We start from the raw sequence: 14,286 nt of genomic DNA on the forward strand, positions 1-14,286 counted from the left end.
GCTATGTGCAGGCCTAGTGCTGGGTGCTACAGATGGTGCTGTGGCAGAGTGAAAAAATGGCTTCTCTCTACCTTTCTAGATTCTATGGCTGGGCTACAAATTAAATTGACATAAGACAGATTAGCAGGAGAAAAACCATTTTAATTACAGTCATGCTTTGCTTAGCAACAGGGATATGTTCTGAGAAATGCATCGTTATGTGATTTTATCGTTGTGCAAACATCATAGAGTGTACTTACACAAACTTAGATGGTGTAGCCTACTACACACCCAGGCTCTCTGGTATAGTCTATTGCTCCTAGGCCACAAACCTGTACAGCATGTTGCTCTCCTGAATACTGTCACCAAATATCATTCAATGATATTTGTGTATCTAAACATATCTAAACAGAAGAAGTACCCTAAATAGATGGTATAAGAGATTTAAGTGGGGTGCAGTTGCTCACACCTGTAATCCCAGAACTTTGGGAGGCTGAGGTGAGTGGATCACTTGAGGCCAGGAGTTCGAGACTAGCCTGGCCAACATGGTGAAACCCTGTCTCTACTAAAAATACAAGAATTAGCTGCACGTGGTGGCACACACCTGTAATCCCAGCGACTGGGGAGGTTGAAGCGGGAGAATTGCTTGAACCCACGAGGCGGAGGTTGCAGGGAGCCGAGATCACACCACTGCACTCCAGCCTGGGTGACAAAGGGAGACCCTGTCTCAAAAAAAAAAAAAAAGGAGATTTAAAATGGTACACCCGTATAGGGCACTCACCATGAGTGGAACTTGCAGAACTGGAAGTTGCTCTGGACAAGTTAGTGAGTGAGTGGTGAGTGAACGTGAAGGCCTAGGACATTACCATTTTTTGTTTATGTTTTTGTTTTTTGAGACAGAGTCTCTCTCTGTCACTCAGGCTGGAGTGCAGTGGTGAAATCACAACTCACTGCATCCTTGGCCTCCTGGGCTCAAGTAATCCTTCCTATTAGCCTCCTGACTAGCTGGGACTACAGGCATGTGCCACCATGCCCAGCTAACTTAAAAAATTTTTTTTCGTGTAGAGACAGGGTCTCACTATGTTGTCCAGGCTGGCCTTGAACTCCTGGGCTCAAGTAATCCTCCTGCATGAGCCTCCAAAGTGCTAGGATTACAGGCATGAGCCACCATATCCAGCCTAGGACATTACTATACATATATATATGACTGGCAGCACGGTAGGTCTGTTTACACCAGCATCACCACAAACATGTGAGTGACATGTTGTACTAAGATGTTAGGGTGGCTACAACATCACTAGGTGATAGGAATATTTTAGATCTCTTATAATCTTATGGCACCACCATTGTATATGTGATTTGTTGTTGACCAAAACATTGTTATGAGGCTCATGACTGTATGTGCATATACACAGGAGTCCTATAACACATGAGACTCAAAGAAAGGTCAGATGATAGACGTTTATATAGCATCCCCAGCTACAGAAAGGAATAGAGGTTGGGACATCTCAGGGGTGGTATTGATCCAAGTTATTGGAGGGTGAGGGGAGCAAGTGCATGGTGAACAGAGGTTGTCTGGCTAGGACAAACAAAAGTTATCTCAGAGCAGCCCTCTCCCTGATACAGATACTTTACTAATGTAGATTTCCTTTACAGATATAAATTTCTTTTATGAAAGGACAACTTTTCAGAGCTACTCCTGTGTCTGCAGTTTCTCAGAATAACGTGCTCAAAATATGCCAAAGAAGTATAGTTTGAGGTGGCATATTACAGTTTCCTACAGTCATATTTTGGGGTGGTGTGTCCTGAGTCCCATGCCCAAGGCAGGCTAACCCAGCTGTCCGCAGCTTCTGCAGACAGCTGGGCCTTCGAGATGCTACCACAGCCTGATCAGGGCCAAACATGCAGCTCAGTTTGTCCTTCACTCAGTAGGCTTCCCTTAAGAAGGGAGGATGATTTAGGGAGAGGGCAGGGACTGAAACTGTTCTCACCAAGGCTCCAATGACCTCCCAATTATCCAGCAACCATTTCTGAATCATTTTCTTGTTTGATTCCTTTCTGTATCCACCACATCCTTGCACTCTTTTTTTCACCTGGCTTCCATAACGTTCTGTCTCCTGGCTCTCTCTTTCCTTCTCTGAAAATTCCATTTGCATCTCCTTTGCTGGGCCCTCTGTCTGCCTCTTAAATGCTAGTGTCCCCCAACGTGCTGCCCTTTGCTATTTTCTCTTCTTACTTTATATACTCTTCTAAGAACATTTCACTGACTCCTGTGATTTTAACACCACTGATGAACTGATAATTTCTAAATGTATACCTGTAGATGTAACCTGTCCAAGTGAAACTCACATTTCCCTAACTGTACCCTTCCCGTGTTCTCAGTGTTAATAGTAGACCAACAACCCAGTCTCTAAACCAGAAACCTAGGAGCCGTTCATTCTTGACTCCTTCTCTGGCTCTCAATCCCAGCCTGTTGATTCTACCTTTGAAATCCTCCTCTAGTATACCCTTTGTACTGCAGTCTCATGCCTTGGAGGTGGTATAGTATATAGTGGTTAAAAACTCAAGCTTGGGGCCAGGCGTGGTGGCTCATGCCTGTAACCCCAGCACTTTGGGAGGCTGAGGCAGGCAGATCACCTGAGGTCAGGAGTTTGAGACCAGCCTGGCCAACATGGTGAAACCCCGTCTCTACTAGAAATACAAAAAAATTAGCCAGGCATGGTAGTGGGCACCTGTAATCGCAGCTACTTGGGAGGCTGAGGCAGGAGAATTGCTTGAACTCAGGAGGTGGAGGTTTCAGTGAGCCGAAATCGTGCCAATGCACTCCAGCCTGAGTAACGGATTGAGACTTTGTCTCAGAAAACAACAACAACAACAACAACAAAAACTCAAGCTTGGAGTGCAACTATCTGCATTTAGCTCTAGTCTCTACCCATTATTAGCTGTGTGACCTTTCTAAGCCTCAGTTTCTAATCTGTACTGTAAAGATTAAATAAGACAGTTCTTGTAAGATGATGCTAAATATAGAACCTATCATATAGTAAACACTATATGTTTGTTGGTCCATAACTCTGGTGTGGAGGAAATTCTACTCAACTTCTATTTCAAGCCCTGATTCCACTGGGATGATGGGAACAATGTGAATCAGTTTGGGGATTTGCCCCCTCCTTTTCCCCAGGGTGGAGTCTAAGTAGGGGGAGGTATATGATGCCAAGGTGAGGCTCATCTGGTCCTCAGCCATCTATTCACAAAGGTGTCCACTGACACCTTCTTTCTTCTCATCTACCTGGCCCTTTCAAGCCCAGCGACCAAGCAGAAGAGGGGAGTCATTCATTCAGATACTTCCTTTCTGGCTAGGTCAGGAATTTCTGCAAAGTTGTCTATTGTCTGCCTGGTTTATTATACAACTGTTCTTTCTCAGGGTCCTGTACACCTAGGGTCCTTTCTAGGAAGCAAAGAATGGGACCCCAGGTGCCCTGAGCCACCAACATCTAGATTCTATTTCCCCCAGCTGGTGAGAGGTAAGGGGAATCCCTCAGATCTTCAAGGGGGCATCCGCTGTCTTCAAATCATACTTTTCCCAGTTTTGTCTCAGCCCTTGAGTCTCCTCTGTTCCTCTGAAGGCTTTAGGTATGGATTTCTGTTTTCTGTTCTTTCACATTCTCCTCTCCTACCTGCCCAAGCTATAAGCCTAGGCTGCTTGGTTGCTTGGATGGAGTGTGGGGAAAGGGTAAAAGGAGAAATACAAGATGGGGAAACCTATCAGATAATATTTTTTCAGCATAGTTGTTGGTGTCATAATTATTTTTATTAGTTCAGGCTCTTTTTTTTTTTTTTTTTTTTTTTTTTTTTTGAGATGGAGTCTTACTCTGTCGTCCAGCCTGGAGTGCAATGGCACAGTCTCAGCTCACTGCAACCTCTGCCTCCCAGGTTCAAGCAATTCTCCTGCCTCAGTCTCCTGAGTAGCTGGGATTACAGGCATACACCACCATGCCCAGCTAATATTTGTATTTTTACTGGAGATGGGGTTTTGCCATGTTGGCTTGCCTGGTCTGGAACTCCTGACCTCAGGTAATCCACCCGCCTTGGCCTCCCAAAGTGCTGGGATTACAGGTGTAAGCCACCACGCCCAGCCTAGTTCAGGTTCTTATTATCTCTCTTCTGTGCTACTGCAGTAGCCTTCCAGCTGGTCTTTGTCCCTAGTCTCACCCCCTTCCAATCCCCTGCTATAAGATGGCTCTTTTTAAAAGACAAATCTGGCTCTGATCTATGTCTAAAGTGTTCCTTGGCTGGTGACTGTTCACCAGACCCCATGCCAGGGCCCTAGCATGGTGCCCAAGGTGCTACTGGACCTCACCCTGTGCCTCCAGGATCCCTTCTGGCCTCTCCCTGGCTGAGCTTTGTTCTCCTCTAAAACTGAACCAAGTATAAGTTCCCGAACTCACCTTCTTGTTCTTGCACATGCTGTTTCCACTGACTGCACTGCCTGTCTTCTTCAATCTGATGAATTCTCTTTCATTTCTAAACCCAAATCAGCTGTCACCTCCACTAGGACGTCTTCCCTGTCATTCGCTGCTCTTAATCACAGCAATGACTCCCTCCCTCTGTGCATCACAGACCTCTAATTTATTTGACTGTATGTCTATCACTCGTGTCAGAACAGCAAACTTTTTTAGAGCATTCACTGCGCTTATACATCTCTGCATTCGCATCACTTAGCTTAGTGCGTAGCGCCAAGTAGGCCCACAAGTTAGCCAGACTTGGGAACACATAGGAAGCAGAGTAGGGGTTAATGGGAATACTAGTTGGAGACAAAGGCAGGGACAGCAGCTAGAATAAGACTGTTTAGCAGAAAAGGAGCCTGGGAGGAACAAGGCGAGGAACTGCTGTAAGGGGAACGGTACTGCCCCGGCCTGGTGCGCCTCTTCTCCCAGCACGTGGGCGGCCCCGCTCCGCGGCCTGGAACTACAAATCCCAGGATTCTCAGCTGTGTGAACAGGAAGTGTCCTGTCCGGCCGTGGCGACGGTGAGGGGCGGCGGCCCAACGGCGGGAGATTCAAACCTGGAAAAAGGAGGAACATGGAGAGGAGAGCAGCGGGCCCAGGCCGGGCAGCGTGTGAGTGCGGGAAGGGTCTGGGAAGGTCTCGCAGTGGTGCCGCTGGTCGGGGGCTTGGCTGTCCTGGGAGAGATTGGGGCGTGTGTCGGGCGTGGAGCCTGAGGGGCGAGGGCGGTGGGACTGCTCAGTGGGACGGGAGTCCTCAGCCCGGGCGCCGCGGGCCCGAGTGGAACTGTGAGCGGCGCATTGTCCCCCGAATAACGTGCTTTAAAGCTTACAAAGAATTTTCTCCCTATTTCCAAGTTCTGGGGTTCCGGAGTCGGGAGAATGTAGGTGGTCCTGATGGCTCCTTAAAATTCCGCAGTTACTGCTGGCTACCATACTTGTCCAGCGCTGCCACGGGACAAGACGCCTCAAGGGATCTGGGGGACTCTTGGGCTTTGAGATGCCGCTTTCGGACAATGCCTGTCAAACAGGGGGCTGAAATTACCCGGGCAGCTTGTTTGAAATGCAGATTCCCGGGACCTGTCCCAGAGCTTCAGTTCCAGAAGGTCTGGTTTGGGGCCCATAATCTGCATTTATAACAAGCACTGCTATGCTTCTTCCCCGACCCCAGGTGATTGTGAGGAAGGTAGTCCCTGGGCCACATTTTCAAAAACACTGTTTTGTTTTTTTGTTTTTGTTTTTGTTTTTGAGATGGAGTCTCGCTCTGTCGCCCAGGCTGGAGTGCAGTGGCCGGATCTCAGCTCACTGCAAGCTCCGCCTCCCGGGTTCACGCCATTCTCCTACCTCAGCCTCCCGAGTAGCTGGGACTACAGGCGCCCGCCACCTCGCTCAGCTAGTTTTTTGTATTTTTTTAGTAGAGACGGGGTTTCACCGTTTTAGCCAGGATGGTCTCGATCTCCTGACCTCGTGATCCGCCCGTCTCGGCCTCCCAAAGTGCTGGGATTACAGGCTTGAGCCACCGCGCCCGGCCAAAAACACTGTTTTAGAGAGAGAGAGACGAGTTGGAAGGTTGGAAGGGGCAGAAAAGTTCTATCTGATTTTCTGAATGAAAGGCAAAACCTGCTCCTTCTTCCACCCCTCCCTTCCTCTCTATTAGGATTCAAAAAGCAAAGTCCATGTCCAGTCTTCTGTTAAAGGAAAACTAGTTCCAGACCTGAGAAGGAGAGGAAAACCGTTTTTTGTTTTTTTATTTTTTTGAGACAGCCTGTGTATGTACAAAATCCCTCCCATCGCCCACAGTCCTCAGTTCATAACTCTGAGGTGATGTCATTCACTTACTGGTTTATTTTCCATGCTTAACAACCAACACTTGTTCCTTGTACACCCTGTTGGAGGAACTGATGGCTTTCCTGTGGTTGGCCAGTGTTTTCAAATCTGTATTTGGAGGGGGGTGTGTGTGTGTGCTCGCGCATGTGTTTTAATTTACTTAACTGCTCATTCAAATAAGCCCTGCCCTTGCCTGAATCATTGCAGAATATGCAATATAAGGAAATAGGATAAAAACCGGGAATGACATTAAGTACTGAGTCAAAGACAGATTGGCCAAGCTCTGCCTTTTTTCAAGCCCTCTGAGTTAATTTTCTTACTGTGTGTGTAGCTTTCTCTTACTCTTTCTGTTTGATTTTGTATCGTGTTTCTCAAGGAAAATAGAGGGGAGAGAAAGAAGGATTAAGGGAGGCTGTAACTAAGGTAAATTATGATTGCTGTCTCACTTGAGGGATTTGCTATTCTTGGGTTTGGAATCAGTACTCTGTATTTTATTTAGCTTGAAGATTCTTTTCCTCCTTGGGTGACCTATACCAAAAAAGGATAGTGAAGGTACCTTTGTGATCTTTTAAACTTTTCTTTGTCCTTCCACTTAATCTCAAGTGAGTGGCATGTATCCCTCTGTTGGACTGCCTTTCTCCATGTTCTGCCTATTTATTCCTTAAGATCTAGTTCATAGCTAGAATCCTTTGCTTCCTCTGCTGCTTCCATTGTTTTTATTCATGGGCCATAATCATACTTATCACATTAGATTAATTTATTTAGATGTTTTTCTCTTCTAATAACAATAATCTTTGGGCGCTGTGGTTTACGCCTGTAATCCCAGCACTTTGGGAGGCCAAGGTGGGAGGATCACTTGAGCCCAGGAGTTCAAGACCAGCCTGGGCAACATGGTGAGACCCAGTCTCAACAAAAAATACAAGAATTAGCCAGACATAGTGGTGCCCTGTTTCAAAAACAAACCCACCAATAATTCTATTGTCCAGGCTGGAGTGCAGTGGCACCATCATGGTTCACTGCAGCCTAGAAGTCCTGGGCTCAGGTGATCCTCCCACCTCAGCCCTGCCCCGAGTAGCTGGGACTACAGGTGTGCACTGTCACTCCAGGCTAATTTTTGCATTTTTTTTCGAGACAGGGTCTCAACATGTTGCCTAGGCTGGTCTCAAACTCCTGGGCTTAAGTGATCCACCTGCCTCAGCGTCCAGAAATGCTGGGATTATAGGCATGAGCCACCATGCAGGCCTTTATCTCTGCATTTCTTAAGAGTAGGGGTCTGCTAGTCCAGTGCCTGGCATAAAGGAGGTATTGATGAATGAATAAATGAGTGAATGATGAATCCTGGTTGGTTCTATTACCTAACCTCTGAAAGAGTAACCAACAAGGATGACACAGGTCCAGTTCTTGGAGAACTCAGTCTAATTAGGGATAAGAAAAGGAGTTAAGTTTAAAGCCAAAGAAGGCTCTGGATGTCTCAGCTGGGAGGCACTGAGGGAAGTTCCATTAGTAGACTTGAGGAGGAAGAGGACAGGAAGATGGCTACAGAGGAAAAAGAAGTAATGCCTCCAGCACAGGAGGAGGCTGCCTATTAAAGGGTATCCTGGGAAGAGAAGGAGGGACACATGGGAGGTGCTTCAGGTCTCTGAGCAGGGTTGCCTAAACAAGTCCGTTGAGAAGACTCTTGGGCCGGGCACGGTGGCTCATGCCTGTAATCTCAGCACTTTGGGAGGCCAATCATGAGGTCAGGAGATTGAGACCATCCTGGCTAACATGGTGAAACCCCGTCTCTACTAAAAATACAAAAAATTAGCCGGGCCTGATGGTGGCACGTGCCTGTAGTCCTCAGGAGGCTGAGGCAGGAGAATGGCCTGAACCTGGGAGGCGGAGCTTGCAGTGAGCCGAGATCGCGCACTGCACTCCAGCCTGGGCGACAGGGCAAGACTCCGTCTCAACAAAAAAAAAAAAAGAAAAAAAAAAAAGACACTTCAATGCTAAGACCCCTGTAATGCTCTCTTCATTGACCTTATCCCGTTTAACTCCTCAGATGAACGCCTCACAGCTGAGGAAATGGATGAGCAGAGGCGGCAGAACGTTGCCTATCAGTACCTGTGCCGGCTGGAGGAGGCCAAGCGGTGAGCAGAGTCCAGGAAGATGGACTCTTTTCTGCTCTCCCTTTCCACCACCCCACCCTAGGCATCTGCCCCCAAAGCAAATGCAACAGATGGAGAGTCCGTCCTGTGGGAAAGGGCAAGCTGAAATAACTTTTTAATTTTTTTTTTGAAGCAAATCCCAGTCACATCATTTTACCCCCTATAAACTGCAATATGTATCTCCAAAATATGTGGACGTTCGCTTATCCAACTAAATTATTTAAATACTTGGAAGATCAATACCCAGCCCATTTTCAAATTTTCCTGCTTGTCTTAAAAAAAAAAAAAAAGAAAAGAAATCTGTTTTTACAGTTATCTTATTCAAATAAGGATCTGAAAAGTTCACTAATTATATCTGCTTGTATGTCTTCTTTAATCCAGAGCAGCCCATCTCCTTTTTTCAGTTCATTGTATTATTGACTTGCTGAAGAAAACCGGGTCATTTTTCCTAAAGAATATCCTACATTTTGTCTCTATTTCTTTTCTTTCTTTCCTTTTGTTTTTTAGAGATGATTGTCTACTTGCTTTCTTATGTCATTCAACTTGTTCCTCTGTACCCTGTATATCCTATAAATGAATGTTGGCTTAATTAGATTTGGGTTCAACATTTTTTTTTTTTTTTTTTTTTTGAGACGGAGTCTCGCTCTGTCACCCCGGCTGGAGTGCGGTGGCCGGATCTCAGCTCACTGCAAGCTCCGCCTCCCGGGTTCCCGCCATTCTCCTGCCTCAGCCTCCCGAGTAGCTGGGACTACAGGCGCCCGCCACCTCGCCCAGCTAGTTTTTTGTATTTTTTAGTAGAGACGGGGTTTCACCGTATTAGCCAGGATGGTCTCGATCTCCTGACCTCGTGATCCACCCGTCTCGGCCTCCCAAAGTGCTGGGATTACAGGCTTGAGCCACCGCGCCCAGCCGGGTTCAACATTTTTGATAAGCAACATGGCGAAACCCCATCTCTACAAAAAATACAAATACTAGTCAGGCATGGTGGCATGTGCCCATAGTCTCAGCTACTTGGAGGGCTGAGGAAGGAGGATTGCTTGAATCTGGGAGGTCAAGGAGGCAAGTCAGCCAAGATTGTGCCACTGCACTCCATCCTGGGTGACAAAGTGAGACTGTGTCTCCAAAAACAAACAGGAAAACCTGGATGGGCACTGTGGCTCACGCCTGTAATCCCAGCACTTTGGGAGGCCGAGGCGGGCAAATCACCTGGGGCCAGGAGTTTGAGACCAGCCTGGCTGACATGGTGAAATCCTGTCTCTACAAAAAAATACAAAAAATTAGCTGGGCGCGGTGGTGCATGCCTGTAATCCCAGCTACTCAGAAGGCTGAGGCAGGAGAATCGCTTGAACTTAGGAGGCAGAGGTTACTGTGAGCTGAGATTGTGCCGCCGCACTCCAGCCTGAGTGAAAGAGTGAGACTCTGTCTCAAAAAAACAAAAACAAAAAAAAACCGTTTTTGACAAGAAGTCTTCATTAGTGTTGGTGGGTTTTTTTTCCCCTCCCTCAGAGCCTTTTACCCCTTATATACTGTAATATATATATATATAAAAATGTGATATTTAACATATGTAAGATATGTGTTCTATATCACATCTTATAGAAAGAATACAATGTCTGCTTGTTTCAATTTTAGTGATGCTAAATCTGGGAGTTTAGGTGAAACCAACCTGATTTACACGCCATAAAATTTCCCATTAACTTTTCATCTAATGCCTTCATTCATTGTTGGTCTACATCAGAACTTATTATTTTATCAAGGGTGTAAAATGACTATTTTCTAGTTCTGTCATTTCTTCCATATTTACTAGCTGAAATCCTAAAGAATATTCCCTCATCATCTTAGGACTATTTGGTTACCCTAAAAGTCAATCTGTATAGGAAAAACAGGATACATACTTAATTTTTTGCTTTTAATCAATAGGATACTTTTAATTTTCTTAAAGGAAGTCAATAGGATGGGGCAATCAGGAAAAATCAGGTGTCTAAGGCAGGGAAGACATGGAACAATGTATTAACTGGCTCTCTTTTTGGAAACAGGTACTTTCCAATTAGACCCCAATATGTAGGGAAGTTTAGAGATTCCATCTGAGAAGACTTTAATCTCTCCCTTGTACAACCACCAGTAATAATAATACTTTACATTTATATTCAAAGTGTTTTCACATTCATTAGCTCATTTGATCCTGGCAGCTGCCCACTGAAGGAAATACAGGTGGCATTATCCTCATTTTGCGAATTGTGCAACTGAGGCTCACAGAGGTGAAGTAGGAGAGATGGTTGGAAAGCAGGCCTTCATACTCCAAGAGCTGTGGTCTTTCTGTTCCTTTGTGCTACTTCCCTTCCATCAGCCCCACTACCCTCATCATCATCGAAGCTGGGTTATGAGCCATGTAGATCATTCAGGCAGACCTTTCTGCACCCAGGTTCTCGGAGAACAATCCAGAATGAAAGAAGTGAGCACATTCTGTTTGGTTTAACAGTTAAAGATGTAACTAGGGCCGGGTGCGGTGGCTCATGCCTGTAGTCCCAGCACTTTGGGAGGCCGAGGCGGGTGGATCACTTGAGGTTGGGAGTTTGAGACCAGTCCAACATGGAGAAACCCCATCTCTACTAAAAATACAAAATTAGCCGGGTGTGGTGGCATGTGCCTGTAATCCCAACTACTCGGGAGGCTGAGGCAGGAGAATCACTTGAACCCAGGAAGTGGAGGTTGCAGTGAGCTGAGATCACGCCACTGCACTCCAGCCTGGGCAACAAGAGCAAGACGCCATCTCAAAAAATAAAAATAAAAAAAAGAAAAAAAGATGTAACTAGACTGAGTGATAAGCTATGTAACAGTTAAGCCTCACTGAAGATGGGCAGATTCAGGATCTGTCAAGGAAGATTTGCTGGGTGGATGGGGCTGAGGGTTGGCCAATGCAGATATTTGGGGCAGCCTGGGAGAAAGTGGGAACAGACAGGCAATGGGCAGAGAGGGGAGCTGGAGGTAGGGCAGGAACAGGAAGCAGAGGAGGGTCAGGGGCCACTTAAAAGGAGGGAGAGAGGGAAGTTCTTGTTGTTTGAATAAATCACTGTGGTCTGCCAGAGTTTGTGAGAAGGTGCTCTCATGTTCGTAGCTGGATGGAAGCCTGCCTGAAGGAGGAGCTTCCTTCCCCGGTGGAGCTGGAGGAGAGCCTTCGCAATGGAGTGCTGCTGGCCAAGCTGGGCCACTGTTTTGCACCCTCCGTGGTTCCCTTGAAGAAGATCTATGATGTGGAGCAGCTGCGGTACCAGGTGGGAGGATTGGACTCCACCTTCTACCTACTTCCCTTCAAACGATCCCTTCTCCTCAAAGCTATGAGGGTACAGTGACCATATAACTTATTGTCCAAATCTGGATTAAAAAGGAGTGTTATTAATCTATGTTTTTTTGTGCTGGTAAGGATGGAAAATTCACAAGATACGGTCCTCTGGTTCCCCTCTGCCCATCTCTCCTGAATCTTTAAGCTGTAGTCTGGGCTGTACCCACAGGGAGTGCTGAGAACTGTGGAAATAGATTTTCTTTTTCCTTCCCTTTCAGGCAACTGGCTTACATTTCCGTCACACAGACAACATCAACTTTTGGCTGTCTGCAATAGCCCACATTGGTCTGCCTTCGGTAATACTGGGCCTGAAGATTGGTATTCATCTTTACTCCTTACCAGCCACCCCCCCACAATCCCATGCTTTATCTCCCTGAACCCTTTAGCCCTATTTCCATGTGTCTTCTAAACTAATCTAAGAGAACAGTTCCTTGCAGCTGTGTGTCTTTGAATCAGGTTATCTTTTCTCTGCCTCCTCTTCCCTGTGAATGAAAGGAGGTGAAGTTTCCCTGGCCTGAGTGGCACGGTTCCCATTATGCAGTAGGGGGTGCAGGAGGGCCTGCTATGTCATGCTCGTATTGGCCAGCCCTATCTCCACCAAATTTCACAGTGTGAAGCAAGGGTATACACATCCCTAGGTGGTAGACTTTGAATTAGAAGCCTAGGTCCAAAATCCCAACTGGACACATGATTTCATTCTTTGAACCTCAATTTGTTATTTGTCTATAAAATGGGGATAGTGAGCCCTGCCTTGTCTACCTTACAATGTTGTCAGGAGGATCACATGGTCTGTGTGAACTCCCTTTGTGAATTGTGAAGAGGTATACAAATGAAGGCATGATAGGATTCTACAATGTATGGTTTCTTTCTGCTTTGTTTTTCTTCGCTGTAGAAAGGAACTATAATACAGGAATCAGCAGTAAAGAAAGACACTTTAATGGGAGGCAGAAGCAATAGATGTCATGTGTCTTCAGTGGGACTGGAATACTCTAGGTCTCTAAATTTGGTCTTTTATTGTGAATCTAAATGTAATGAAGATATATTGAGGTTAGGCCTCATTACAGTTGTCAGATGGCATTGAGAAGCCATACCTGGTGCCACTCGGTTCTTAGAAGGTCTCTCATTGATCAGAAGCCGCTGGTTTGGAGACAGGGATAACAGCCTGACACTTTTGTGGTTCTTGGCAATACATGCCTCATTGGGCCCTCCATGGGAGTAGGCCAGCTCTCCAGCATACCACCTCTCTGGCAAGGGTCTAAGGTGAGGCATGCAGGCTCACTGTAGACATCTGGAAGACAACTGGGGGCTTGTTTTTGTTGTTGTTGTTGTTGTTGTTGTTGTTGTTGTTGTTATTTTTGGAGGATATGGCTTATATCCTGTAGCCTTGATAGCCTTATCTGGTGTTTGGTTAATCCAGGGCACCCTAGGACTATGTGTCTGTGACTGAGCCTTGGCTTAGTATGCATCCGCAGTGCCTTTCTTTTATACTTTTTTGACTTGAAATGGTTGGGGGAGACTGACCTAGATACCCCAGGTAACAAGGGAGCGCACACCTCAGGTTGGAGAGGAAGACCCATGCCTCGGCACCCCCCTCCATATTTGGTGCTGCTTAAAGGTTCCCAATGGCAGTAACTGACTGGTTTCTCTTCTAGACCTTCTTCCCAGAGACCACAGACATCTATGACAAAAAGAACATGCCCCGGGTAGTCTACTGCATCCATGCTCTCAGGTGAGAAACCTCAAATTTTATCATCCAGGTTCCTCTAGGTGGATGCAACCAACAATCAGCAGCAACAAACTCAGCGAGAAGGATGAAGGGTAGAGCACAGGGAGCCCTGCTCAGGCGAGTGAGCTTTCAGATTTTCAGAGTTGTGTTTAGATTTGTGTGCATGTCTGTGGCACATTTATGTATGGCCTGTGTGGGTGAAGGGGAAGGGCAAGCAGGGTACCAGAGGCAGGAAGGTAGCAGGGTAGGGCCTTCAGTGTGTAACTGGGCATAAAGGAATCAGAACAGGACCTATTGAGAGCAACACAGGCAAGCCACTTAGTGTGGATGGTGTAGGCGCTTTGGTCCTACTTACAGCCAGCCATCAGCAACCAGTTGTCTAAATCACAGCAAGTGACTGACCAGTTCCTTGTGTTTCTCTTTCTGACTTCATTTCTCATGTCCCTTTGTGCCCCTGTGCCTTAGCTCAGCAGGTATCTGCTCTGTGCCCTTCCTGTCCTCTGTCTCCGTTGAGTGACCTGCTACTGCAATGTGGCCTTATCTGTGAAGCCTTCCTAATCCCCTCAGACCCCCAACACCATCTTATTGACCTTCTGCAGCACTTTCCTTGGGCTGATTTATGGTCATATTTCTTTATGTGGGTTGGGGATGACTTGAGGACAGGTGCTGAGTGGTCTTCATCTCTAGGTCCCCATAGTATCTCCTTCAAACCCATCGTGGGCAGAGTGTCAAAACGAATAGGCCCCAGTGCCTTCCAATGCCTTCC

General features: G+C 46.5%; 1 protein-coding gene across 4 annotated transcripts in view; it reads left to right on the plus strand.

Annotated features, from left to right (window-relative positions):
- Window positions 1–5,028: 5,028 nt before the first annotated feature.
- The window catches only part of IQGAP3 (IQ motif containing GTPase activating protein 3), a 45,066-nt gene continuing 35,808 nt past the window's right edge, over window positions 5,029–14,286 (plus strand). For all 4 annotated transcript variants that reach the window (XM_005541434.5, XM_015455665.4, XM_015455667.4 and 1 more), the window contains exons 1-5: window positions 5,029–5,095; window positions 8,349–8,436; window positions 11,570–11,726; window positions 12,013–12,090; window positions 13,447–13,523. In XM_005541434.5, the coding sequence (XP_005541491.3) occupies window positions 5,059–5,095; window positions 8,349–8,436; window positions 11,570–11,726; window positions 12,013–12,090; window positions 13,447–13,523 (437 nt within the window). In that variant the 5' untranslated portion in view covers window positions 5,029–5,058. The remainder of the gene's footprint in view (window positions 5,096–8,348; window positions 8,437–11,569; window positions 11,727–12,012; window positions 12,091–13,446; window positions 13,524–14,286) is intronic.

The sequence above is a fragment of the Macaca fascicularis genome, chromosome 1 (genome assembly GCF_037993035.2).
Source record: "Macaca fascicularis isolate 582-1 chromosome 1, T2T-MFA8v1.1".
NCBI lineage: Eukaryota > Metazoa > Chordata > Mammalia > Primates > Cercopithecidae > Macaca > Macaca fascicularis.